This window comes from Phymastichus coffea, unplaced genomic scaffold (assembly GCF_024137745.1).
Source record: "Phymastichus coffea isolate CEN01 unplaced genomic scaffold, Cenicafe_Pcof_1.1 PCOF00072, whole genome shotgun sequence".
In the NCBI taxonomy this organism is placed as follows: domain Eukaryota; kingdom Metazoa; phylum Arthropoda; class Insecta; order Hymenoptera; family Eulophidae; genus Phymastichus; species Phymastichus coffea.
The window spans coordinates 1,048,910-1,076,803 of record NW_026706883.1 but is presented as its reverse complement, the minus strand read 5'-3'; the positions used below and the strand labels follow the sequence as shown (position 1 = coordinate 1,076,803).

Below are 27,894 nucleotides of genomic sequence, written 5' to 3'. Positions count from 1 at the left end.
GACATGTCCCTCGCGAGGGAACAGAGGGAGAGAGAGAGAGAGCGCGCGCGCGATGCCGCTGTCGCCGACAACGCGCTCGTGGACCCCTCCCCATTCTCGCGCGCTCGCTTTTTATCTCTCCCTCGGTCCTTGTTCCTCGTTGTGTGTGCGAGCGCACCAGCTGTCCGACTATTTTTCGATGACTTACGATCACGGATTCGAGGATTTAGGCGTGTTTTCACATCTGGGTTGCGGTCGGAAAAGTGAAAAAGAGCAAAGCGACTGTCGCCAATTCAAATTTTTTCGGCATTTCCGCGGATGCCATGCGAGAGACGGGGCCGCGATTTTACTAATGAAATTCCAACTATTACGCGTCCATTGGAATTTTCTTGATAATAGTTGTGGCTATATAACCGCAGCATTATAGAAAGAGCAACTGAGATTAAACCTCCTCGGAAGCGCTCCCATAAGCAAGTAGGTCACCGAGAAATATGCCAATGACGTGCTTCTCTCTGGCTGCCTCAGAGTCGGGAAACGGATGGACTCACACTTGACCTTGCTGCTGTAATTATTACGTACCGTCATCTCAACTATTCCGTTGTTCATCCAACAATAATCGGTTGCGCAGTTTGTTTAGATTGACTTTGCACAGTTTTTTGGACCGCAACTCATGACATTAATTTGTCTGATCTTGGTCAAACGCTCGCCATTCAAGTTATATTCAAGTAAACGTTAATTCAAGCTCAAGTTTTCATTAATGATTCGGCGTTTCAATCAACGAAATTTTCCAGTTTCTTCGTCCCCGCGAAAAACTTTTGCTTCTCAATGCTTCGCGAATATTCGAAATGCATGTATTTTTCCGCTGCATCTCGTTGCAACGCCGCGACGTCGATGAAATTCAGTGTGACTAGTACAAGTAAGTTCCATTCGATAGGCGGTCTGCGCTGGAGTCCGTCACAAGTGGCGGGTCAAGTTTTCGAGGTCGAACAAAAAACTTATTCCTGCTATTGACAAGTGGAGAGCTGATGTACGTCATCCGGCGCAAAAGGCGGCGACCGAGCTTAGTTATTCTAGTGAGTTGCGGAGAACGGGGGAGAAAAATGTTCAGTCGAGGCAGATCCTCGCGCGAAGCTGAATCGATAGCGAGGTCCGGGGTTGATTTTGTCAAGTCAAGCAATGGCCATGAACAGCTGCCGACTTCAGACCGTCAATCGCGCGCGCGATGAATAATGACTCACCGGTCGATGGATATGGCCATCAGAGTGAATACACTGGCGCAGATAGTGATCACGGCAATGGACTGGCTGATCTTGCAGTAAAGATTGCCGAAGGGCCAGGTACTGTTCAGCATGTAGGTGTAATTGAAGGTGACGTTGAGTGTCGACACTAGGGCATCGGCGATGCTGAGATTTACCAGGAAGTAGTTGGTCACGGTTCTCATGCGCTTGTGCGCCAGCACGATGTAGACGACGAGCAAGTTGCCGACCGTCGCCACGACGATCATGCTGGCGAACAGAACTGACCAGATGATCTGTCGCCAAAGCGGCAGGATGAACTTGTTGGCATTCTGCGCGTCCAGCTCGCTATCGGTTAAGCTGGAGTTGTTGGTTGTGTTGTAGAACGACGGCCATGCTGTGCTGGCGTTTAGAGTGGCGCCGATGCCTGTGATCGAGCTGGTGTCGCTGCCGCTGTCGCCGCCGGTGTCCGTCGAGTGCAGAAACACCGAGCTGAACAGCGGCTCCTCGTACCCGGCCAGCGAGCCTTGCATCTTACCTCGGCGCTGGGATGTTAATTGCTACGCCTTTTCCGACGTGTTCGCTTCGACGAGCTGCAACAGCAGAAAGCATCGCTCGTTAGGCGGGAATTCACGTTTATTGGGGGGCAAGTGCAGGCCAACCTAATTAAACTAAATCATCGACGGCACTAGAGACATCAGCGTAACGAGATAGTCGACCGTTGAGATTTTGCTGCTCAAGAATGGTTGTTCTCGCCAAGTAGAGCGCGATCCACGACATTCGACTCGGATACAGGAGGCAAGATGGTAAACGAACAGACGAATTGCGCCAGACAGATGCAGCTCAAGCAGAAAAACATTGTTATGACAAATTGGGAATGCGCTATCTTCGTTCTAATTTCCAACTCTCCCTCGACGAACATTTTCCGCGACAAAACGAGATTCTAATGACGTTCGTTCGGTCGATACGCATACGCTTTCAGTAGCTGACGTTCGGCCCGAAACACCATAAGCGAGAAATGCGGACATTTGAGATCGCGACGTGCAGTTCACTCGATTCAATGAAATAATCAAAAGCGCACAACTGAAGCCCAGTATATTTTGCGAACAATCGGGAATGTAATTTGAAACAATATCGTTTTTGAAGAGATCCTCCTCCCGTCTGTGGAAATGCGAATTCGTACGAATACAAAGCTGGCTTTTGACGCGGAGCAATTACACGCGGTAATTGCTGAAATGCAGACGTGGGTATTAAGCATAAAATTATAAGTACAATAAAGAGTGCAACGAGCCGGTTTTATAAAGCCGTGTGTGCTTCCGCAGTGGGTCGGCAGCGGTGGCAATTTGGATATATCAGTGATTTTTGCGGATTTCCAATGCCGCGCACGCCTGCGCAGAGTTAATGTAAATATTTTATATTCCCCTGGGATCACGATATAGTCGATCGGGCGGTTTCATCGACTTGGGTAGAGAGAGAGAAGAGGGAAGGCAGAAGATCGAAGACTGAAGAGAGGAGAGGGAAACAAGGAAAGGAGAGAAAGAAAAGATGAGAATGGTGAAGGGGAAAATGGAGAAGGATAAACAGAGAGGGAAAAGAGCGAAGAGAAACGAAAGAAGACTAAAGGTAAAAATCATAAGAGCTAGAGAGTCGAAAAATGATGAGTGAGAGAGAGAAAGAGTAAAATACAGTTGGCATTTGAGTTTGAAAAATCATTTATTTCGCGCTCGCCTTGAAAATCCCGTAGATGGCTAAAATCGAGAGAGTGGGACACAAACTCGTAAAAAACGTTGGCGTGGACCCTCCGCCGATGAAATTGAAATTGCACTTTCTCTGAAAAATTCGCCCAGTTAAAAGGATCCGAGCCCGTGTGAAAAAATGTGATACAGATAATAATCCTTTGATCCTCCTCTCTCTCTCTTTGTCTCTCTCTCTCACCCCGGAACTTTCGTAAAAATAAAGAGAGAGGGAGAGACAGAGAGAGAAGCGATGGCCATTTTTATTGGCCGCGCGTTGAGCGACGATTTTGGCCTCCTTACGACGCACTTGCCTTTTCTCTCTATTTTTGCTTTTTCCATACGCCCGACCGAGGAGGGGTGTAACGGGTTTATAGCCGACAGTTTTTTAATGTTTATCGCGATGACCCGCTTTAATTAGGCAAGCGTTGAAGATGGCCGTAGCTTTCGAGAGCTCGTTTGCTCGCTCGTTACTCCGACGACGGCCTTTTTCATTCTCTACTTACATTTTCTCTTTTTTTGTTTTTCCAGGCCCGCGGTCTAATCTTCAGCACTGATGGACTCTTGCGAGCGTTTTAGCCTTTTAAAATTGACATTTACGCGTTAAATACCACTTGTTACGGAGTTTGATACTCGCGTGCCGAGCATTTTCCTTTTCTCTTCTGTTGGAAAAGGTCGTATTCTTATCGATTGCAGCGCCAACTATGCGAAATTGAAGTCTCCGCGAGAATGATGCCGATGCAAAATTTTCTTATGGCCGCGGCTAGTTGATAAAGTTCTCGTCTACGAATATCGAGGCTTCGAAACTGCTTTGCGGCGCACGCGGGCGCGTTTCGATAACAACGAACAATTCCGACAAGCAATTTTCGTGGAGTGGGCTCGCCAACGGAAATCGCGTCCACGCAAAAGTATCTATAGTGTACCGAGCTCCTCGAGTGCAGCTGCTCTCTTTCGTTCGCTCGCCACGCTTGACTTTTTCGCCAGCCGTACGATCCGGCTAATCAAGTGATCCTTGAATCTCTCTCTTTCTTTCTCTTTTATCGTTGGATTTAGCGTCTCTCTTTCATTCCATTCGGTGATCCTCCAATTCCCTGCCTGGATATTCCTTTTTTTTTGTTTGCCTTCGGCTTGCCCACCTATTTTAACGGTGAAAGTCAAGACTGTTCCACTCTGAAAAACAATTGGCTCTTTACCGCGGTCGTTTAATAACGAGATTTGAATGAAAGGCAGTGGCGCGAAGATAAGACGCACTATATATTCCTCCCGGGAGTATGATTATCACAGGCCGACGGCGGCGGTGAGACAGACTTGTGGTCGGCACACAAACGAGGAAACGGAAGGGAGAATTGCCGAATGCCATTTTTCATGATTGGTTTAGTGCTTGGCTTTCCCTTTGTCTTAGGTCAGCGCTGCGACCGATGTGTTTTATCTCGGTCACCGGAAGACTTCCGGAAAAGAAACGACCCCCCGGAGAGAGGGTGGAAAAAAAACCATCACTCTAATGTATGTGTAAAGCCAAGTACATCAGGACAAAGCGAATATTCGTGTTTCTCCGAGCTCTTTTCTCTTGTGCGCCAAAGTCCGAGCTTGTGGTTTTCTTTCACTGCATATCAGCTCCGCTCTCTGACTACGCTTACGCTTGCTTCCTATGCGATTTTCGCGTGTTTTGCGACTCCTCTATGGCTATGTTGTGTGTGTATGTGTACGGGTGTGTCCTCTTTCAGACTATTCAAATGTGTTTTTACATTTTGGAAAACACGCGACCCGAGTACAGCGTCGGAATCAGTAGTAAAGCTCCATTATAGCCAGGCGTGCACTCGAGATTGATAGACCTTGGTCGTTCGTTTACGTTTAGTAGTTGTAGTTTGGATAATTTATCGTGATATAATTCAAAGAATGGTGATTTTGATTCCTTAGCAATAAAACATTAGCTCATATCTCAACATAAAACTAGCATCTCTGCCACCTTGACGTTTATTCTGTAGCACCAGGAAAAGATACATGTTATAAAACTTTTATTCAGATCGATTTTTTTTATTGAACTTATCACATGCGATGTAGGCCCTTTTACAGCTTTACATCCGGACGAAGAAATAAAAACGAACTTTCGATCTAACGGTTTAATGATCTCAAAGGGAATTCAACCGAACGCTTGACGCGGCCGTTAAGAAAATAATTTCGATGTCGCTCATTGAAAATCGTAACCGCATAAAGCAATGCACAAATAAGACGAAATGGAGTAGGGCTAAACTCCGGTATGAAATGTTTGGAGCAACGGCATGTAACTATGTAGCGAAGTTTAATTGGGTAAAACTGGCGCGCGTGTTCCGCGCATCCGCCGCCGCTGCCTCGAGTTGCCGCGCACGTGTAATACCTCTTTGGCAGGTGCTGCACGGAGGTGCTCGGCGAATTCCGGCGACGCACTCCGCTAGCTGCTTCTCCTCTCTAATCTCCGACTCGCGCAATTTTCCCTCCTTAGCCGTGTACTCTTTCCTTCCCTCTCTCGCTCTCGCTACCGAGACTATAACACACACGAGCTCGGCGTTCTATCTATCTGTCTATCTATCTCTTTCTGCTCGCGATATCCCACTGTAATTGGAATTTTTTCCTTCCAGGATCACTCATTGGCCCCCTATGCGTGATCGAGCTTAACGACCACAGGGGAATTTTCGAATTGAACTCGTATTTTTTTATGCCTTTTGGGGTTGAACGTGCGCCAGCTCGGCGAAATTAAGAATGCCAATGGAAATTTAATGTACGCGTCGTACGTTCTACCATCCGAAGAGAAAGAGAAAGAGAGAGAGGCAGGAATTTCGACAATTTGACAAGTTGCTATTTTTCGTGATTCGATATAGTTTCCCGTACAGACTCGCACGTTTGATATTCAGAATGCGAAAATAGTCGAGTTTGAGCGGTGAATGTTGTAAGTTTACTCGTATATGCAAGGAGGAAAAGCGTTGACAAAAGACTAGAACTGCGACGAGTTCTCGTGCAATGTTGGAGAGATATACTTTCTCTCTCTCTCTCTCTCTCTCTCTCTCTCTCTCTCTCTCTCTCTCTTACCGGGACAAAGCCATGTAAATGAGAGGAAACAATGTAACGTCGCAATTTGATTTTCAAGCGAAGTTCTTTTGGGACGAGAAAAAAAACGAAAAAAAAAGGTTTAATAAAGAAAGAGGGCATCTACATTATCTCGCCCGCCCAGCGTGTTTACATTGCGCGAGATGAATAAAACATTGATAAGAGTGGCGCATGACTTCTCGCTGGCTGCGCGACAAATATTGTGGCGCGCGCGGGCAGCGGCCTAGAAAAATTGATGGCCCGGAACGCCCTGCCGCCGCTTCCGCTTATATCGCAAGCAGAACGCGAAACGAGCTCGCGTGACTTGTCGCTTGGCGCTTTCCTTGATATATGCCTTATTCCTTGCCACACACGAGGGACTCGGAGATCCACGCGTGCGCTTTTGATTGACAGACGGTATTTCACTTCAGTTTCACCTTGCGTAATGACGGAATTGATCGCGCCAATTCGAATCGCTCGAATGGCTGGCGCTTCAGTTAATAAGGGACTTTCAACGATGAAGCAAACTCGTGGGTGTAAATTTCTCTTCGAACGAGGTACGTCCCTTTCGCGCGGCTTCTCATTCGGGAACAATCAGGTCGCAATTATAAAAGATAATGAACGGCAGACGGCCAGGCTCCAATTTGGCGAAAATGAGATAAGCAGAAACGTGACAATTCATTTATCAAACAAGATGTAAAGCGCCGCCCGCGAAAAGGAGAAAGAAAAGAAAAGGAAAATCAAACGGCAGCTGGCAGAGAGTAGAGGCAAGCGGCCGCAGCAGCAGCGCCGTTCGCCATTCGCAGCGCGGATTTAATTTTATTCTTGAAATAAGCTCTTTGTGCTTGCGCGCCTCTAACGAAATTAGTCATTCCGGAGCCCGGGTTTTCGCCGCCGCTCTGTTCCTTTTTCTCGACGACCGCCACCGCCGCCCCAACTTTCTCATTCAAATCCTTTCAAGTCCGTATAAAGCGCTGCCAAATTGAACTCCAATATTTGATTTTGAGAATCGCCGGGGAATAGGGCCCCAGGGGTGTGACAAATACTGGTGAACACGCGACTGTTCTTTTCCTTGCGAAAGTGGAATGTAATTTGCATTCGAAACGATTTTCACGATAAGAAGGTAAATAACGTGTTCGCGCTTATTGTTTGTTGTTTCTTTCCGTTTCTCTGCTCGGTGAAAACTACTTCACCACGACTAGACCAACTATTTCAGTATTGTCGTAAAATACTCGCAACTTATGAAACTTTTTTCTCAGTGAACGCGATGCTTTCATTTTTTTTTCTTTACCCTTCTTGCTTAGCCGCACTTTTCAGCCATAAGCGAAAAAAAAAGTTAGTAAGTACTTTTCGCACATATATTTTTTCTAAAAACGGGACGAAGGTCCATTAGCTTTATGCTTGTGTTCTAAAGTTACAAGTTACGGTAAAACTTGATCTCCCCTTTGTATGACGGGACGACAATTGGCATTAAAAGTGGCAGAAAATACAAATGACGTTTAGCAATGCGAGATCCAGAGAGTGCGCGATCTTATATTACGAAGTCCAAGTGAAAGTTCAAGTCCGATTTCATAAGCTATTGCGTCGTGAAATTATTTGAGCTAGTATAAACAGAGAGAAAGAAAGCACTGTTGGCGTCAGAGTAGAGAAAGAAAAAAAATGTCGACTCTGATTTGGAGGAACCTGCAGGGCAGCAATAAAAACATCTGGGTATCGGTTGGGCGTGCGTACAGCTGAATGAATCGGCGCCGAAAATAGAAACAAGTGGCGATCCTTTGGCGCTTGTTTCTCATTTTCCGTTAATGAGATCGAGCGTGTGTTTCCTTTCATTCGTATAAAAAATATATATAGCGAGAATGAGACAGACAGACAGTAGAAGCGAGTGGGACTTAGGCATAAATCGACCTTAACGGCGGTGTTTCTGCAACATAGATCAAGAGAGAGAAAGATAGACAGAGAGAGAGAGAGGGAGACAGAGGGAGAGAGAGAAGCTACAACGCTACTTTGAGCTGCACAACGTCGCCTGTAACAGTGTTAGGCTTGCGATAATGGAGTCTGCGCCAAGTGCAGAATACCTGAGAGTGCCAAGCGACCTCTATATTGCGAGTTTATGGGGGAAACGTCAGTTGCTTTCCAGCCCCCAGTCTGCTTAGACAGACTACGAGCAGGTCAAGGGCCTTGTTGTTCGGGTCCACTTGGTTAGACCTTTTCTCCCTCCCTTTTAGAGGCCTTTTTTCGCGCCTCTTTTCATAATCTCGAATATAATTCTCAACTTTAACCAGCGGCGAATGATACAGCCCTAAAATTCGTCATTATGGTCTCAAGAGCATTTAAACGCAGTTTTATTCTCGAAAGTTAGCCAACTTTTACTCGATTTATAAAAACTCTGTGATTCGCTTATTTTTCTCAAAGTTTTCTCTCGCACGACTTTTAATTGCGTAATGGCACCGATGATCGCGTAAGTATTGAACTAATGAAGATGAAGAGCGCACCTATATTCCTTGTTCGCGCATAAAGCTCTTATTTGCTGAGTTAAGCCAACCAGACCAGAGCAGGGTTAACTTTCGACGCTGCTACTTCATTGGTAACGTGACGCCTTATTTTGCCTTTGTTTAATCGCTGTGGCGTATTAGTTGGTGCACCAGGCAAACTTTGCTTTTGGATCAAATTGCAATTTGATTTGCAATAACCCAGTTGGCATTCAACCGAAGAAGAAAGGAAAAGGAATACGTTCCTTTGGTGCCCCGATAAAATCCAATATTCCATGCAGCGAGTCAAATAAAAGTCGAAGCTTCGCAAGCTCGAAAATGATTTATTTTCACATAGATCCACCGGTAATTGTTTCAATTTCTTGAATGAAAAAATATAATATTTCGGTTCAGATGTAGCTTCGTTGCACGAAGCGAGAACGGAATAAAAGGCGAAGTTATGCTATCAAGTTCGCGGATCGAGCGACTTATTAAACGCGCATCAAGTTTTGCTGGTATTTACGCGCTCACAAACCCACACATCGGTACTTGCCAGTCGTATGCGAACACGCAGCCGCCGCTTGAGGCTTAATGGAAACTCTCGCGACAATTTGTAGTCGACGAAGCTAATGAGCTTCCTGCCTTTGACGCACTGCCAAACATGCGCAATGATAAACGCATTGCTGAGTCGCGTCGACATTTAGTTCAACGTTCAGCGCCTCCTTGCAAGGCCGATTTACTATCGCGCGGAACGTTCGCGTGCTATTCAACGCGAGGAATGATGCGCGGACGGAGATGTCTTCTTCTACAACGCTTCATTGACTATCCGAACGCCGACATACGTACCCGCTGCCCATTTCGACTGGCATTTCCTCTACCGAGTTATACCCTTGAATAATTAATAGTCGCCGCAATAATCCGAAGTGGTACAACTTTTCTTTCTTGGATATGCGCCTTAGTTTTAATATCAATCGTTGCAATCAAGTTCTTGTTCATTCGGCAAATTATAATTGCTCGCACGTGTCCTTAAGAGGCAATTTTGAACGCGAGTTTGTATGTGAAGCTCATATTTTTTTTATGCGCCCTCCACAGTTATCATTGTCTCTTGGGTGCCGTTTGGTACAGCCGTGCGTCGATGATTCGTTCCTTCTTTTTTTCTCTTCATTCTCCCCCAACTAAATTTGCAGGACGAAAATTTTGCCCGATGGCGGATCGCAGAGTTTATTATTCATCCACGCACGTTGGAATTTGGAGAATAAGACTTGAGCACGTGCCTATTTATAAGTCTGTTGCCAACCGCTGCGGCTACTTTTATTGAATGCAGAGCTCGCACACGACACGCACGTATGAGCCTCTTGTTTTCTTAATGCTGGCTAATGCGGCTTCGATAGAACTTCATTTATTATACTGGCAAATTTTTACGACGCAGTAACCATTTGCGTTTGCTAACTCTGTCACGAGATGCTGGACTTTTTTGTCGCGCAGATTGATTGTCTTTTCACAGCTCCCATAAACGAACAAGAGACGGAACCAAGGGAATATCAAGTGATATCTATCGAACTTATAAGCACTGTTAAACTTGACTGATTTGAGCTCGAATTATTTTGCGGAGTATTCGCAATTAGCTGGCAAACTTTTTTCTCTTTACGATTGCCATTTGCGTGAACTCGGTTTCTTATGAAAGAGGCTAAATCTGCGCTGTTGATGCTACTGGAGGGCAAGTTGACAAAGAGAACGAAAGCGAGCGCGTGTTTGATTACTTTATATGGGCGGTCGGTGGTCCGTTGAATTAAAGAGTAGTCCTTACCGAGACAGGACTAGGTCAAAAACTTCAAATTCTTTGTGTGAATATAACGAAACAGCGTAATTTTTCCGCGCGCGGATATACGCATGATAATTTTCAACATGCGTCCATTGAAATTTCGTTTGCTCTTTTGGAATTTTGGTAGTTTCGAGAAAATTGAGCTGTCCCGAGAAAAGAATACAATAGTAACGATCGAATTTGAGGAAAATCTATAAAAAGCGAAATAGGCAATCTGAAGTGTATCGAGCTGCCACAACTCACGTGGGAAGAGAATCCGTAACTATAATCTACCCGAGCCAATCAAATAAAGTTTATTACTGCTATAAAATAAAATGTATAGGCGTATAAAAAACTATATAGCATTCTTCAGATTTTAATCGCGAGCGATTTACGCTCGCCATAAATAATAGAAAAAGAACAAGATGAAGGATATAATAATTAAAAGTTTGGTATGCTTGAAAACTGCTTTGTTTGTCGCCTCGCTGTCGTAAATTTTCCAAAATGAATTACCGTGGTCTGCGGCTCGCGCCACAGCGGATCTGGATGCACAATGAGCATGCGGTTTTTTTGAAATCCACAGGAGGCTACTCGCGGTAACGAACGGCGCAATCGTCGTGAGTAAACGAGACCCAACGACAGACAAGGCAAGAAGCAAGGTGCCTGATTGCAAGTGTCACGAGTGTTTTTCTTCCGCAGCTAAACGCATCCAATAAAAACGCCCCCCCCCCTCCCATTCGCACGCTATTTACGGGAGCGGAGAAAATAAAGGGAAGAGCGAGCGTCGTATTTTTCTTTCTCGCGAGTCTTCAAGTGTCTTTTTTATTCTTTATAAATAGAAACCTGGATAACGCCTTTAGTGTCTCAGTCTCACCCTCATTTTACTTTTCTTCTCGCGAGCCGATTGCGGCAAAAATTATCAATTGCCCGAGTTGAGCTTACGTATCACAGTTCGCCACAATGAGTCGGCGTATAAGCGTAAACGTCGACAGATACGTCTCGAAAGGAATGACAAATCGCGCAAATAAGTTGACTAAGCAACAGGAGCAACCAAAAAAAAAAAAATAAAGACGTTTACGTGCTTTCTTTCTCGCGTCGACGTTGTACTTATCGTCAAGTCCGGCGTGCGAACGCGGCACTGCCGTATCGTTGATCCGTTTTCCGCACGCGCGGGCGCCCGTTAGAAATTTAGAAAAAGCACGAGGCTGCGGCGGACATTACATCATTCCTTTTGGCTCGGCGAGATAAAAGCCAAGTACGGGTTTAACCGAGTTTGCGCACGATCGTGCGGCTATACTTACGTAACGAGGGTTTTCGAACGAGCGTCCTCTGTTACGTACGGCGTAGCGCAACGATTCTCGCGTCGAGTCGTTAGGATCGCGCCTTGCTAATTTAACGCTCAGCAATTCAGAGAGAGAGAGAGAGAGAGGGAGAAGGGGGGGCTAGCTGGCGTGTCGGCGTATTTCCCCATTAAATTCGACTATTAGCAAATAACAAGCGACCAAACGCTTAATTAGTCGCGGTTTGAATTTACGTACGAGCTTGAAAAGGAAGTAGGCGTCGGCACAGTGGGGTATTGGACTAACTGCGAATGCCTCAATGGCAAACATAGCTCAATTACGCTCTGCGTCGCTAATGGCTACAGCACTGGCGATATCCAGTAGCAGCTCCACTGACTAAATATTGATTTGGCTTGTACATGTCCGATGCCTAGTGTGGGTGCCTCTTTTCCATCCTCGTCATTACCATTATTGTCGAGTTCTGCATGCATTCGTATCTTCAATCGAGGCTCTTAAAAGTGCGGTCGTGACTTGTCTCTAAAATATAATATTTAAGGCTCGTGTGCGTGTGTATGCATTTGTGTCTGCGTGTGCAGAACTAGGCAACGGAAGAGTTAAAGGAATGCTTGATTTAAGCTTACATCCTCTTTGTCTCGTTTAATTGGCTACGATTCATGCCGCGTACGACAAAAGCCGCTTGCATACGATTTGCTTATACGCTGGAATGTCTTATCATCAGACGAGATGAGATGCCAGAGCAGGCACCTGGTAGATGCGAGCGATGACGACTTCCTTTGACAAATCCTTGCATCGTTGTTCTGTCTTTCATTTTTATTTGTCAAGCATTCGAGAGAACTTCGTAATCATATATCATTTTCGACTCACTCTTCCGTCGTACGTCATCCGGCAAAGTTTAGAGATATAAAAGTTCACGGTCGATCGTCCAATTTGTCAAAGCAGTAAGCATTTAACTCAGCTACGCAGAAAGAGAGAGAATGATTACTTAATTTGAAAGTGGCCATATGAACAGCGAGGTTTTTATGGGGATATCATGTTACATTGACATTAAGGGTGAGGATACTTAAACTCGATCTGCGTAGGCTTGAGTGTTAGTTAACTTCGATTGAATATAATCGAAAGTGACGTCTACGTGTATGTGCGTACTGTTACGTGGAAGTGGGAGTTGGAGCGCGCTATTGTATATTACGAATAAGTTTGTTAGCGAAGGTACATTAATTTAGGGGAAGGAGAACTTATCTCCGGCATTATTTTCGTACCGAAGTTAAGCTTGTGACAATTAAAAAATCAGGGTGAGTCGCGCGTGTCGTATTGTCTAGCTCAGCTGGCAGGCTGGTTGCAGTTGCAAAGCACATCCTGATGAATTTGCATTTGAAAATAGCTGCGTCTGAAAGTATGACATACGCAGCAACTACTCCTAAATTACGAAGTCAAATCTATTTTCACGGCTGACGAATACATCCACTGCCGAAGGTAGCCCGAGGCAATTGGCTGTCTATCGTGTCTATACAGACCAAATTCCTTTTGTCGTATCAACAAGCCTGATTTACCTCGGCTTACTCCTCTCGTATCGGTTTATCGATCATCGAATCCTCTGCGCTTCTATTCCTTCTTCGAAACTATCAACGAGCAATCAAAAAACTGTAAGCGAACATTAAAGCGAAAGTTGATTAATAAAATGTTTAAGCGGGCGAATGAAGAATCCGCGTTGGCGAGGGAGAGAGAGAGAGGAAAGAGCAGAACAAAAGAAAAAAATCAGTCCCGCGCGTGCAGCTTACCAGTCTATGTATGCTGCTGAGTTGGTTTCCACGTGAGCTGTCGATAGATGAGAAAGCTCTCGAGCGTGTCATAGGATTTTTACAATCTAGTGCAACACTCAGTGCGAAGGAGCGGGCAAAGGGTATGTTCTCGCGCACGCATTCGTACCGCGCCCATACACGACAAGACTGGGAAAATGAAACTGACTTTGTCGCTGAAATATCTCGCGCGCCGCAACCAGCCGATTATTGCGCGCTTGTAATCCTTTTTTAACGTGCCCGCAGTCTCGTAAATAATTGGTCATTATGATAATTAGCCGCGGGGATGCGCATTGCCGCTGAATATTCATGTCCAGCGCGACAAATATTTTCGATATAACGCACGATAAGAGAGAGAGAGAGAGAGAGAGAGAGAGAGAGAGAGAGAGAGAGAGAGAGAGAGACAGAGAGAGAGCGAGAAAGGGGGCTCCGCAAGTTTAAATTTTCATCCAAGAGCGCGTGTATGTATCAAGCAAGCAAGAGAGAGGGGGAAAGCGAAGCGTCCCCCAGAGCACGCTGTATTATGAAAAATCATATTGTGCAGTACGGAAGCCTCTTGAAATTTTCAGAGGCAAGCGTTATCGCCTACGCCTCGTAAACAGTCTAGTTGTGCATCACGCTCTCTCTCTCTCTCTCTCTCTCTCTCTTTGTTGAGCGTAGTTTATTGCGTTTTGGCGGCTATTTAATCGTCCGCTCAGGAATCTCTGACTGTTGCGGCTATCGCTCGTCTTGCTTGTTGATCTGGGCTGCAATTCAAGAACTTTTCTCCTTGTTTTCCTTTTTTCTTCTCTCTCTTTCTCTTTAAATGCTGCGAGTGCTTTCTACTTTTTCTTTCTCCTCCCAAGGCCGCATGGTTACTCGACGAGATGATGAATTTCTTTTTCGCGCTACTCGCTCCTTCTCTCGCGAGCATCATTATGATTTCGGGCAAGAGCTGCCCCAGTCAGCGCTGTGCTACCATTGATCGCGGTCATATTTTGCGCGGCTGAGGGTGGCACGCGAAAGCGATAAAAGCTACATCATTCCAATTATCGGCGGCTCGTAAACGCGCGTCTTTATTTGCTCAGAGCGGTTTCGATGTTGCGCCTCGACATCGCAACAAATCGATGTAAGCCCCGTTCGGAAAGCTAGAAAAGAAGAACAGTCTATTTTTGGTATTGGCGTGTAAGACCCTTCGAGATCTGGTCGAGATAAGAAATATCGGCTCCCGGGTCCGCGACTCGGGCGTAGAGTCGAGTAACGATCGGGAAGAGGAGGCAGACAGCTGCGACGACGTGGATTTCGATGCAAATACGGCGCCGCGGCGAGGAATATACAAAGCGCCGGTTGCGACGAAGCTCTGCGTGATGGATGCACGCGAGGGGAGTGTATGCAATTGGCCGGAGTACGTGACCCGGTGATGGATTGTTCGCTGCGTCGCGTTCTCAAGCTTGTTATCGGCTTCAAAGTGATCTCTTTGAGACGCGAAATTGTAGCCTGCCGCCAGACGCGACGAGCAACCGATCAACCGCGACGCGGTAACGGAGCAGCCGCAGTGCTGCGAACAGGAGGCGCGGGTGCGAATTTCGATTTGTTCCACGCCGCGGCAAGCCGCGCGGTTCGCTTTGTCCGCGCACACTGGCCACTCGATTTTCCTTTCTTCGTTCACGCTCTTACTTTCGGACTGACACGTCCATTGTCGAGTGCTTTACAGTAAATACCTGGTAGCGATAAGCTCCGGCTTTGTATTTTTGCCGGGCCGCCGAGAGATGAAATTCTGGCCTTTTCTCTTTCGCGCCCGGGATAAGATGGAATGCCGCTATCAGGATTACGCGCAATTCGCAAGGCAATACGTAAAGTCTTTCTCGAGTACGTGCAACTGTAATATTAAAAACATGCCTCGCTTCTTTCTCCCGCAGAGTAGTACTTTACTAATACTCTTACGGCATGGCTAATCCGAGATTTCGTTGTGTCGGTCGCTCGAACGTGCCCGAGGAGGATAAATATGAAGTGGAATAAAGCGAAGGACAAAAGTTCGAAGTTGACCAATGGCGCTGTAGCTAAGAGATAAGGCTTAAATCAATGTCCGAGTTGGTCCTTGATCACAGCGTTACTTCTCGTCCGTAACAGCTATACTTTCATCAGCCGATTCGCAGAAGAAATAAAAAGTCCGAGTCGCGGGGATCAATTTTTTTCTCGTTCGCGCACTGATAGGACGTGGACCTGATCGGGACTATGGCGCGGAGAAGTTCCGAGTTATAATTTTGTTATTTTTTGTTGTTGCCTCGGCTAACAGAGAGCGCGACTCCGATGCACGCGGCGTTTGCTCCACTGCATGTATAATTTATGATTGAACTCGTGTATTGGTATGTTTTGGTGTTTGCTTTCAGGTTTAATTGGCCCCGTGCACGATAAATCTCGGCTAATAATAGCTCGGCCTGGCCTCTCTGAGCCTCTTACAACCTTCCGCCCGCACGGCTTATATTGACTTTCCACTGCCTCTTTTGCGGAGGAGTAATAATGATATCCCCCCCCCCCCCCCCCCCAATCGCCTCTCGGCACAGACTCTGAGACTTATCAATAGAAAAAGACCAGTTTGGTCGGACATTGTCTTTTTTCTCCTTCTCTTCTCTTCCTCTTTCTTTTGCGGGTTATCGAAGCTCGGTATGCGCTACACGAAGTGCGCAAGGGTAAAGTGCCGTGAAAGCTGAATTCAAAGATAAACTTGAGAACGTAAAAAAATACAACTCGTCTATTGTGATTCGAGAATAGAGAAGCGCAGCGCGGCAGGGAGGAAGAGGGAAAATTGTTATTATTTCGCAAACAGGATCAACCGTGTAGCTCAATATTGACGTTACGGAAATTACGCACTGCGATAGAAATGAATCGCTGAAAAACTATACTAGAGATCGAAAGAAAAAGGCCAACAAATTACTCTCGCTCTCTATTTCACAGTGCGATGGCGCGCTGCCCGCCTCCGTCAGCGGTTTATTTTCCAGCCGGGCGATTATTGCTGCATCGCTTTCAATTGGCCACTTGCTGGAAAGTAATCAGGCATTTGACGCGCACCAGCGTTGAAAATAGTTGCCGATAGCGGAAAAAGCACTTTCTTCGACTATCCGACAAATGGAATGGAACGACGATGCTTTCTGTTACACCAATGCTCAGAGAAAGAGAGCAAGAAGGCGATTACTTCTGTCAAAAAACTTTCGATTGACGTGTGCCGGCTTTGAGCATTCTGTTCGTGCGAAATCTCAGCGATTGATCCATTCCCCCGGCGATAAGTTTCGACAAAGAGCCGATATTTGTTGGAATTCTCTGGCGCGGTTAATCGCACGCATCGCTTGCGTACTCGGTTCGTTCGCCGATGGGGTTAACAATTTGTGGCAATTAGGCGAAACAAAGTCGAGCGCTGCTTTAGCCGCTTTGCCGGTCTCCCACTATTGATAGGGGCTCTTAAGCGTAATGTAATCGAACTATCGCGTTACGTAAGCAATTTTTCAAGCCAACCTTTCATGCCAGCAATTTCAGAATTGTTGCGAGTTGCGAATTGATCAGTTGCCGAGTAAATATTTACCGTGATTTGACGCATGAGCGACGTTCGCTGCTGATTAATTTTGTCGCCAGAGGCGCTACCATTTTCGATCGTTATTGATTTAGAATTTAAGTTTCACAGGAAGCGCTACATTTTTCACGTCGCCATTTCGCAAGTGAAATTGCTCCGCGTCATCGCGAATTCAAACAATACCCAATGGAGCTCGTGGGAGATTTTTCTCATTTCATCGTGTCACCGGGATTATCCCTTCGTTACAGTTGAATCTAAAAAGGCTCCATTAGCGCGTGTCCTCGTTTTAATCGTGGTCGCGGCACCGCGCGCTTATGCAAAAGCCGGATTATATATTTACGCTGGAATTAATTTTGACCCTTTTTTCCCATTCTCTTTGCGTTTTGCACTTCGAATTTGTGGCACCAGAGTGAAATATCATTAGACAGGCTTTAACCCTTACGGGAACGGAAAAGCATTAATATTTTGTTTCTCGAAAATCCGATGCTTGAAGTGTTTAATTTCAGATGCGCTATTGAAATTCTCGCTTCCAGAAAGACAAAAGAAAGGAAAAAAATGTTACCACTCCGATAAATGATAGAATAAAAATCGTTTGTGAGCGAGATTTTCAATTTCAATATTGCAATATCGAATGTCGAAAAAATCATTGCCATACGCATTTTTCGAGCGATGAAACCTATTTTCTATTTTCACTTCGACATTGAATCTTCGTACGGTTGTATTTCTGCGAATAGAATATATTATTTGATTAGAATCGTATGAAAAAAAAGCCAGAGAATAAAACGGCGCCGGATAATCATGCTCAAACTTAATTTTAGTTCGCGAACAGCTCGTGCGATTTTCCGAAATCGTTCGCCCACGGGGAAGCGCAGCAACCTCGACCGTTGGACCTAAGTTCTCCCATCCAGGGCGCACATTCAGAGTCTGAGCAGCGTGTGAGAAAACTCAACGCCGAATCCCGAGGAAGCACTTCGGAGCAGGGATGCCGTACCCGGGGAATATTGCCTCCAAGGCGTTCCTTATACTAATACCGCGCACTAAGTAAGTCTCGAAGGTAGAAGCAGCCCTCTCGTCGAACTCCTTAGCCAAGCGAGGCTCAATCTCGGCAGCCGACGATTAGCAAGGCTGCCCTAACTTGGCCAAGTTAATGAGGCACGCCTTTATGCTAATCGTTCGCCGCAACTTCGCTCTGATTAACTGTAAGAAAAGCTACGAGGAGGCGCCGGCAATGCAGAAAAACAGCTGAGCCGCGCGTCAGGGCCAATAATATTTGCGCGTGATCTAGTTTAACGCGCGCGCTCGAATGGATGGCTTTCATATTCATACAGCACGATTGTTTGGCAAACGCGATCGGGACGCGCGCTTTTCTTTTCTCTCCTCGGCATTCGGTCTCTTTCCGTCTCGGGTGAAAGCCAACTTTCAAATAGATACTGTCGCGCAGCGCCGATCACGTTTGCTTTTCGAAAAGATAACAAGCTTTGGAGGTTCCAAGCGGTCGATCGACGTTAGCGCGCGTGTAAATCGCGCATAAGGCAATAATTTTACAGGACCACCGCAACGAAACGAGAGCTCGCTTGGGCAAAGTATACGTCCCTAAAGACGAATAAACTGCAGAGCTGGTGGCTCATTGATCAACTCCTTTAATCGATCTAAATTTAACGAGTCAAAATGGAAGCTCTGATATGCTGTTTCCTCCCTATCTACAGTACGTTTTACGCAACATATAATTCTCTCTCTCTCCCGCTCACTCTCTCGACAAAAATAATCGTCGCAGCTAGAGACGGGAACTATTGTAGAGGCTGACCGCGCGTGTAAACACCATTTTCGAGAGACGTAATCTCGCTCTGTCTGGTTCGATTTACAAGCACAAGTGGAGGGATCAGAAGTGCTACGACTTTTTAGTCGGATACGCGCTTCATTCGCATGCTTTTATTGCGCACTTCCGTTGTAAGATATACTGCGTGTCTTTTGTTTCTTGCTGACGCTAAAGAGGCATACGTGTTTTTACATAAAAAATTGTGCAGCTTGTTTTTTATATCTCATCCGCGTCGGAGGTGAAGAGCACATGCGCGCAACTTTGACATTTTAACGGAAAACGGAAAAAAAGAAGAAAAATTAAATAAAAAATCTGGCGATTCACCACTAGTATTTTTTCTTTACGCGACCCGCGTCAATCTCAATCTGCCAAGTACCGTGAGCCGAATTTGCATTTTCATATCTAATACCGGAGCTTTATGAATATAAAAATTCTGGCGAGTGAAAGTCGAATGCCACCCTCGTAACGAAAACTTCATTGGGCGACATGTCGGGTGGATATATTCTTAAATATTATGAGAATAAAAAAAAAGACCAAAGTTATATTGTGCGCGTCATCATTCGGCCGAAGCTTCGCGAAATTTGATAATGTTTCGTTAGATTCACAGACAACCTATGTGTTTCATGGAAGACGAATGGTTTGAGTTATATTTCCACTGGCTCTCTCGGCTGCTGTAACTCTCTCTCACTCTCGTGCGCGAGAGCGTCGTAGCAATTTTTACCTGCGTGCAGTAAACTGTCTCGCAGTAAACAACAAATTGGATTTGAAGCTCTCCGACTTGTAAAATACAGCGATAAAGAATTGCGCGCAAGTAAATCCTAGCTTTTACGATCTAGGAACCTAATTTAATTTCAATGCGACTCAGTATTATTATAATTGGCGTAGTGAATGGCGAGCAAAGGGAGTAAGGGGGAGGGGGGGGGGGGGGGGGGGGGAGAGAACGATAAAAAACAAAACTGACAGCAGATTGCAACGTCGGCTCACAAAATTACAAAGCGTAAACGTCCGGCGCCGGCGCTCGCGCGTTTCGGGAAGAAATTTATTCAGCGCGGAAATTGCCTTGCGCCCGCCGCCGCTTGCGAGACGTCGCGGAGTGGAGTGAGCAAGACTGGCACCCTGAAAAATGAAGCGAATTCCAGGCGCAGCGCGTCGCGCGCCGCAGCGCGCGCAAATTGTGACGAATGCTCGGGGAAGACTATCGCCAGCGAAACCCGCCAGCACCCTTTATTTGTCTCGTGTCGCGCACGAAAAGAAAAAAAAAAACGGTTATTCGGGCTAAATGAAACATCGCCGACGCGCAGCGCGAGGAACGCGGCGAAATTTCATTAGCGTCGCGCCCGAGGAGGACAAGTTGCGTTTCTTTCTAGGTCGCCACACACTCGGCCTGAATATTTTTCGCGTATCGTTACGTGTTATGTGCGCGCAGCTGCGTTACATTGCTTTCAGCTGATTTAATTTGCATTGACGTGGATGGAGCTGCTTGTATGCAACCCCCTTGCAACTCTCTCTCTCTCTCTCTCTCTCTCTCTCTCTCTCTCTCTCTCTCTCTCTCGATTAATTGACTACATTATGTTAACATATTTTGCGTATTAAGAATTATCCAAAATTAGATTGTCATTTAATATGATTGCTTTATTAAATGTAAACTAGGGCTACCTGCCTGCGATCGCGCAAATAAACGCGAAACCGCTGCATGAATAATATTCGCACTAAGCCAAACGGTCACCGCGTAGGCAGAGCTTGCCAAAATCATTATTTATCCGGGCTTTCGTCGATGTGCTTTCTGCGCGTCATCCGTGATAGAATAGCAAACACTCGTTCCGCGCATCCAGGAAGAGAAAGCTCATAAGACATCAGTAAGTACGGCCCGCTGTCAGTTTGACTCGGTCCATTAGCTGATCGCGACGCAGCTGCGAACGACGCTCGCTCGCAATAAAGGTCTACCTATTTCGCGCCGACGTCGACCTCGCGAGCCGGAAGCTTCCAGGCCGAAAAGCCAACGACAAGCGCACCGAGCTCCAAGCGGTCACGCCGCCAGTCTTCTGCATTACGAGAACACCGCTTGTGTATTATGCCACGGTAAGGAGCACGAACGAGAAGAGACTCGAGCGCGTCATCGCCTTCGTTTTTATCTTGCGGGCAGGTGTGCGATCACGCGATCGAGATTCCTGGGCACGATGAGATTTTAGCTTTGAAAACTGAGCAGTTGTGGCCCATCAGTGTAACTAGATTTCGCACCATTGGAATCGCTTCTCCATTTACTACGCGGAATTTCAATCAATGATCAGATTCGCAGGCCGAAGAGCATGCACCGTAGCACTTTTTCGAGCGTGATCGTCGAGGATCCGCGCCAAAAGACTTGTTCGCGAACTCTTGGCTTTCCCTGTCGATCGCGGACGCGACGCGAATTTCATTTCCCTCGCTTTTGCTCTGTCGACCAAAACAGATGCGGCTCGCACGATTCGGCTGGCGTACTCGAAAAAGTCAACATCTCATCTTAACCCGTTCATCCGTGTGTCGTGCAACGTGCCCACGACAGCCAAATTATCGAGTCATCATAGTCGTGTCAACGATGATAAGTGCTTCCGTACCTGTGCTACACCTTCAAGTAAAAACACTTGGTGCATACTGGAAAATGTATCCTCTTTTTTTCCCATCATTGCCGCCTGGTAAAGTTGATAGTTTCTCGTTATTATTCTTTCCCATCGATTCTTTGGACAACTCAATTTTTCAGACCCTTACTTTCGTGTGAACGCCTCGTGCTAGCACATTGTCGTGTGTATTATTCGTGTTCCGTATGGAAAAATTCGCTCATGTGTGTAGAACAATTGAGCAATCAATTCACGAATAAAACGAGCGAAAAGTAGGTATGCTATTCCCACAACATGAATATTTTTCAGCCAACACTGCACTATATCTCTACACCTCTACACCAAACATCCTTTTTCGAAAGGTCTGCTTGGGATATTTTCGAACGAAATGAAAAAAAAAATTTACACGACATGACGGCTGATCGCTAACGAAGGAACGTACACGAGAAGTGGCAAAAGCAAGATCATCGAGGCATCGTGACAATGGCACTCGTCGCGCGACAAAACTCATCTGTGTATACGTGTGGACGGCCGCAAGCGCGCTGAAATAGAGCGATCCACTCGATGCCAATCGCAATCATCCGCGGAGGAGGAGAAAAACGTCGTTGCACGCGAGCGCTGGCCGGGCGCCGAAAATAAAAGCGCGCACAAATCAAACGGTCGCCGCGGGTCAGTGCGCGCGCACGTGTGCGAAGCGAGAGAGCAAGGGAGAGCGAATGAAAAGCAGAAAGATCGAGTGAGCTTTCACCGTAAAAGCAGCTTCAAGAGCTTTTTATCCGTGAGAGCGAGCGAGATCATCGTAAATCGTCAGTCGAGGGAGCAGAGGTCATCTTGGCGATAATGCCACGGCTCGACGATGCTTCATTTTTTCCCGTATTGTGATAGATGTGGCAGCATCGCGGCTGGAGAATTCAAATGTAGAGAGGACACGTTACGGGGCATTCGGTGTGTAAATGCGAAGCAAAGCGCGCGTACCAGCTGCGTCGACGGACAACTGGCGGAAAGTTCTTTTCTCGTTTTTCTTTTTCGTTCCCGTGTCATCGAATTGACAGCTGCTTGCAAATAAAGCAACGCTAGTAACGCGCGCAGAAGGACTCGTTTGAATTTGCGGCCTTCTCGTTCTCTGTCCAGGTTATTTATAAAATTCGAAAGGCGATTAGCGTAAAGTCGCGAATGAAATAAGTCCAATCAATTTTGCTAGCTACTTCGAGTATCCGCGCGATGTGAGGCAACTGTGAATGCTTGCGCGATCGAAGTTTAGTGGGTAAAATAAGTTTCACGTGAAAAATATAAAATAAAAAGCACGAAGAGTAACAAAATTGTGAAAGCGTTTAAGGTAGTCGGATATTGGTGTAAAACGGTTTCCGATAAAGTGATTTAGTCTGTCGGCAGTGTCTCACGTGTCGCGCTCCACGTTTTCGAAAAAAATTATTACAAAAAAAAAACAAAAGAAAACGAACAGCTACGCTACGTCAGCTCTGGAAGTAAGTAATCGAGCTTACAATTACGATGTTGTTAAAAGACGACTTGAAGACTTGAAAAGCGGATGGGTGGAGATACCCAAGAAACATTTTCACGTGAGCGCTTTCCGCGTAAATGCAGTAGACGAGAGAGAGAGAGAGAGAGACAGAGGGAGAAAGGGGGGAGGGGAGAAGCCACCTGGTGTTCCACTACTACTGGTGCTCAAATGTTAGTTTTTTATTCTTTTTTTTTTTTGAATGAAATGAAAGAGAGCAAGCAGTGTCTGTTTTCTTCTTATTTCGTTGATGCTTCTCGCGTTGCGTAATCTTCCACTTGCCATTGCAAGTGGAAGCTTTTATTGCAGTGCTTTCTCGATATAACGAAAGTAGCGTCAAAGATCACTGAGAAAAGTATTACTTGTTTTTAATCCAACTAGATACTACGTGATATGGACAACTGTTTGTTATTATCGATCAAATTTTTTCTCAACAATGCGCGTTGGCAAGCTGAAAATCACTTGGATCATTTTAGACGGCGAACTTTGAAATTGCTTGACAAAGCAGTTTTCCGGTAGCGTTTCTTTTGTAACATACAACTGTTCCATTCAATCATGATCACATCCTTTGTAACATTTTCTCATGGAGAAAAAGGAGAACTCTTGTTATTTACTATTTTTTTTTATAAAAATAGCTGAATTTTCCGAAGAAAAGAAGTATTATCAGCGTGAATTTCATTATTCACAGACAGTATTTTATTTATGTATTGAGATTGAACTGAAGAGGAAAAGCGTGTTATGCTTCGGTAGAAAATAGAGGAATGCACTAGAACACTGGTTTTACAACCTCTCTCTTAGTGTGTCTCTCTTATACCTGTAGGAACTGTGCCCTGACGAGTCGCGGCGCATAAATATATAAGCGAAGCCGTCGAGTGACGCGCCAAAGAAGTTCCCGTAAGTTCGCGCCAACGCGACCCAGCGCGACAATCGTCAGCTCACGCGAGAAAGTAATCGCCGAATAAAAAGATTGTCGTCGGAGCGACTCGAGCGAGTAGCAAAGCGAATTAAAAGTTTGGCGAAAAGAGGCGCGAACGGCTGGCTCGGGTTTCCATCGGCGACGTCCACGCCTGAATGTACGATTAAACGCGCGTAACGTCAACCTTCGGCAAAAACTTTCCTCAGGAGGAGCGAGCGAGCAGCGACGAAGATGTTCTCCGGGGGGATAATTATAAAGGTGAGCCGTCTCTATGAATAGTCGGCTGGATGACTAATTTTCTAAATATATGCCGCGATTATGTCGTGTCCCGCTCACTCGCATACAGACAGCTCGTTATCTTTTCGTGAGCCGGGTGGGTGCATCAAGCTAAGGACACCGCGCGAATCCGATTAACGATTGTCGCGGTGATTTGTCGTTTGCCGACGGACTTTCCGCGGGCAAATTTTCGCGTGCCGTCGCACGATCGGTCTGCGCTCGCGCTTCTTTGGTTATCGAGAGTAAGCTAGCTTTTCTCTGCTAATGAGCCGGTCTTACGAGGTCTCCCAATTAATAACGCATTGCATCAAAGGAATTTTCGCTTTTCTTCCAAGTGGTACATCAACATTTACCACATGGCGGCGTTTGAAGCTCACACAGTCAAGCAACTTTAGCCAAAAGAAGCACGCTGATTAGAGGCTAAATATTTTCTCGTGAGAAATAAGCGCAAAACCAGCTTTGCTTATACATTGCAAACGTTGCCTGTCTCTCGAGGGAAAGCGCGACAAAATCACGACGTAGAGCAAGTTGCGCGCAGAACCACGTATATTTATGTCGCGCGGCGATTTAATCTTGCCACGAGTAAATTTGATTCTCGATAAAGATAGATTTTCCTACATGCTCCGCTGTTGGATTATCTTTGTAGGCCTCGAAGTGTCTCGTCGAGTCCACTCTTGCTTCTACTACCTTTTCTCTGCGACGGCCTACGTTAAGGAAATTCATACAAAGTTTGAAACATACTTCGTTAACGGATTTACGTAAGTTTTCTATTAGCGTCATACTCAAAATACAGATCAATTAAAATAGATTTCGCGTTATGAAAATAAAAAAAAAAATTTGGAAAAAACAACAATAACGCTGCCGCAACACGTTACAGAGGAAATATTTTTTCTTTCTTTTTATAATAAAAGTCAACGTAAATAGCATGTCGACAGTTGAAAACAAAGAGATCAGTGCTAAAATACTTTACACGCACAAGCGAAAGATTCGACTATTTTTCAATTTGCCGCGTAACTGTGTGGGTACGCTCTTTCGTATCTTTTGACGCCACACTTCGGCACAAATAGAAACAAACTGTGGCCAAAGAAAAAGTTTATTTTAACCCGACATCTCGCATCAAAGAGCAAAAAGGTATCGAAATGCCGATTTGTTTTTCCACTGCGCGATCAGTGCCGCACGAACCACCCTCGCTCGCACATTCGACGTCTGGCTAAGGAAAAGCATGCAGACAGGCACCCTCGTGCGCGATCTCGAGGCAATCGACTAGTGTCGAGCGCAAGCGATGCCGCCGTAACGAAATATTTCCGTGGTCCGAAAAAGGCGGAAGAGCTGGCGGTCGCGCGTTGTCTAAGATTAGTCGCGGCGGCATCGGGCCTTCGCTCCTCTTTCTCTCTCACTCTATCTCGCGAGAGGCTGTCAGTCGTCGTCGCCACCGAATCGCGAGCTTTTACGACTGCAGCTCATCTGCGGCACGGCATCGCCAATTTTCACGCGAACGATTGTGGCTTTTCCGGCAAATTGCACGCACGGCGAGTACCGCTCACGCGGATACCTCTTTGTGTGCCTCTAACAAGCTGAAATTAATGGTCTTAGCGTAATGCACAGCACTTTTTGTGTGATGTGTTTTTTTTTTTTTACGTGCGTAGTCCGATCGATTTACGAGCGAATTGGCCTCGCCGCTGACGATGGTGATACGTACTTTCAATCGTATAATTCCACGGGATTCGTGCGTTTGGTTTTCGCGCGTTGCGACGGGTTGGGATAATAGTAATGCGCGCGCGCTCGGCAACTGAGAACAGTGACAGCGCATCGAGAGAACGTTGCGCGAAAATGCAAAAAGTCTTTAATGCAAATGGGTTGTCATATCGACTTTGCGCGCGATAATACTCGCAAAAAAGGGTCGTAAACTTGCGCGCGCGTACGAACACAAAAGCAGCGGCCGTTCATTGAGTATCTCGAGCAGTCTCTTGCAGCTTATCAAGCAAAATTATCCGAGCTAAAGCGCGCGAAATTTCCTTTTACATTCATAGCGTATAGAAAAACTTGTCCATAGCTGAAAATTATTGTTTAACTTTAGCGGGTTGTTCGAAAATTGCACATAGTCCCGCTGCAGCTTTTAACGAATAAAAATAAGCTGAACGAAATCCCTGAAACTCATCTTTCGAGAAAAAGCGGAAAAATAAGAAAAAAAATAAATCTGTTAATCAATGTAGTTGGTACAGGAAACTGCTTTTATCGGGGCTTACGTAAGACTGAAAGAGATTAGGAGGTGAACGGAAACAGATGCTTACGGGTAGAAAGGCTCCGCTGTCACGTCTGCCGCATAATAGCACCGTTGTCTCACTGCTCCTTCCATGCGTTCCACATAACTGCACAATATCAATTTTTTTCTTTTTTTTTCGCGTCTTCCACCTTCCGTCGACGCTTGTCGTACTCTAGCGCATCGTTCTGCTCCTCCGCTCGACAATTCCGCGAGATTCACGCTGCGAATTTCCTTCCCGCCAATTGCCACTTGTCGAATAACGGGGCTCTACAGTTTTCGGATCGAATCAATAGCTAGACCGCGACGATCATGCACGTATACTAACAAGTCGCTCCGAATGACGACACACAGCCGCTTCTTTTATTCTGGATGCCTGCGCGTAAGGACAGTGTAGGCCTTGCGATCGCGCGCGGCTACGCTGAGCGACTGACTACTCCACTCTCACGGGCCGGCGTCGGGACGCTGAGAGAGAGAGAGAGAGACTCGACTGGCAGCGCTCGGCTCTCGGCGCGCACACGCGTGCCGCTCGCTCTAGACTTGTTCTTTTCCTTCGTGGCCGCGAGTGCGCATCTCGCGCGCGACAGTATTTGCTCGCAATCAGCATCGCGGATCGTCCCGAGCTCGGGCCTCTTCCTTGCGAGCCGAGCTGTGGATGCGAGTGTACAGCCGGCGAAAATTTCAGTCCACGGACGCGGAGCTCGCGAGCAGCTCGGAGCACAACATGCCAAAAGCCGGAAACGCGAGGGCGCGGGCGGATACAGTGTGGCGCCTGGAAGACACGCTACTGTAGTCCTCGCGATGATAACGAGTCTTTCGCCGTGCCAACGTGGTCACGAAAGTGCACAGCTGGGAACTGGTCGTGCGTGCCGCACGCGTACACGACAGGCTAGGTCCCCGTGGAAAAGAATGTCGCAATTGAGATGTCGACGAAATTTTCCCGGAGACTGAGCGGACGCGTGTCCGCGTGCACTCGTTGGGCTTTCGATCGGGCGGCGCGTCTGCCGAGCGAGATGGCATTCTCTTCTCTTCGCCGGCCTCGAGACGCCCATTACCGGGGGATTGGCGGGCGCGTTTATTCCCTCTGTCTTGCTTTTATCCTTCTCCTTTGCTTTGCGGCGCTGCTTTACCTGTGTCCTTCGGACGCCGCGCGCGTTTTTCTCGCTCTTGCCACGCCAAATCCAACGCGGCGCAGGCTCGCTCCTCTCCGCTTAGGAGCCTCTTCGCCACTTGATGTATGATCCTAGGAGCAATGCTGACAACTGCGTAGCACGTGCCCACTTCGTTTTCCAAATACCCCGCGCCGCTGCACTTGATTGCTCAGCTGGAGTGGCGCTTTTGCACGAGGCAAGCCCTTTCGTCAGGGAATTTCAGCGCTGCGGCCGATTAATGATTTCCGATCCGTAAGTGTACTTGACTTTCTTCATCCGTATTGCAGGCAAATCTTTTGTTATTTTTACGTGATTATCGGAAATCAAAGGAGTTTCTTTTGATAATGATAATCACTTTTAAATTTCACGTAAACGAAGACGTTATAATTAATTTCTGATATTAATTTCGAATAGTGTAATAAGAATATATGGCAAGTATCACAATAAGGCAATA

General features: G+C 46.3%; 1 protein-coding gene across 1 annotated transcript in view; it reads right to left on the bottom strand.

Annotated features, from left to right (window-relative positions):
- LOC131667960 (tachykinin-like peptides receptor 99D) overlaps positions 1-26,704 on the bottom strand; it is a 48,918-nt gene extending 22,214 nt beyond the window's left edge. The window contains exons 1-2 of the mRNA XM_058941744.1: positions 26,321-26,704; positions 1,218-1,807 (exon numbers count right to left, since the gene is read on the bottom strand). Coding sequence (XP_058797727.1) covers positions 1,218-1,747 — 530 coding nt within the window. The 5' untranslated portion in view covers positions 1,748-1,807; positions 26,321-26,704. The remainder of the gene's footprint in view (positions 1-1,217; positions 1,808-26,320) is intronic.
- Positions 26,705-27,894: the final 1,190 nt, after the last annotated feature.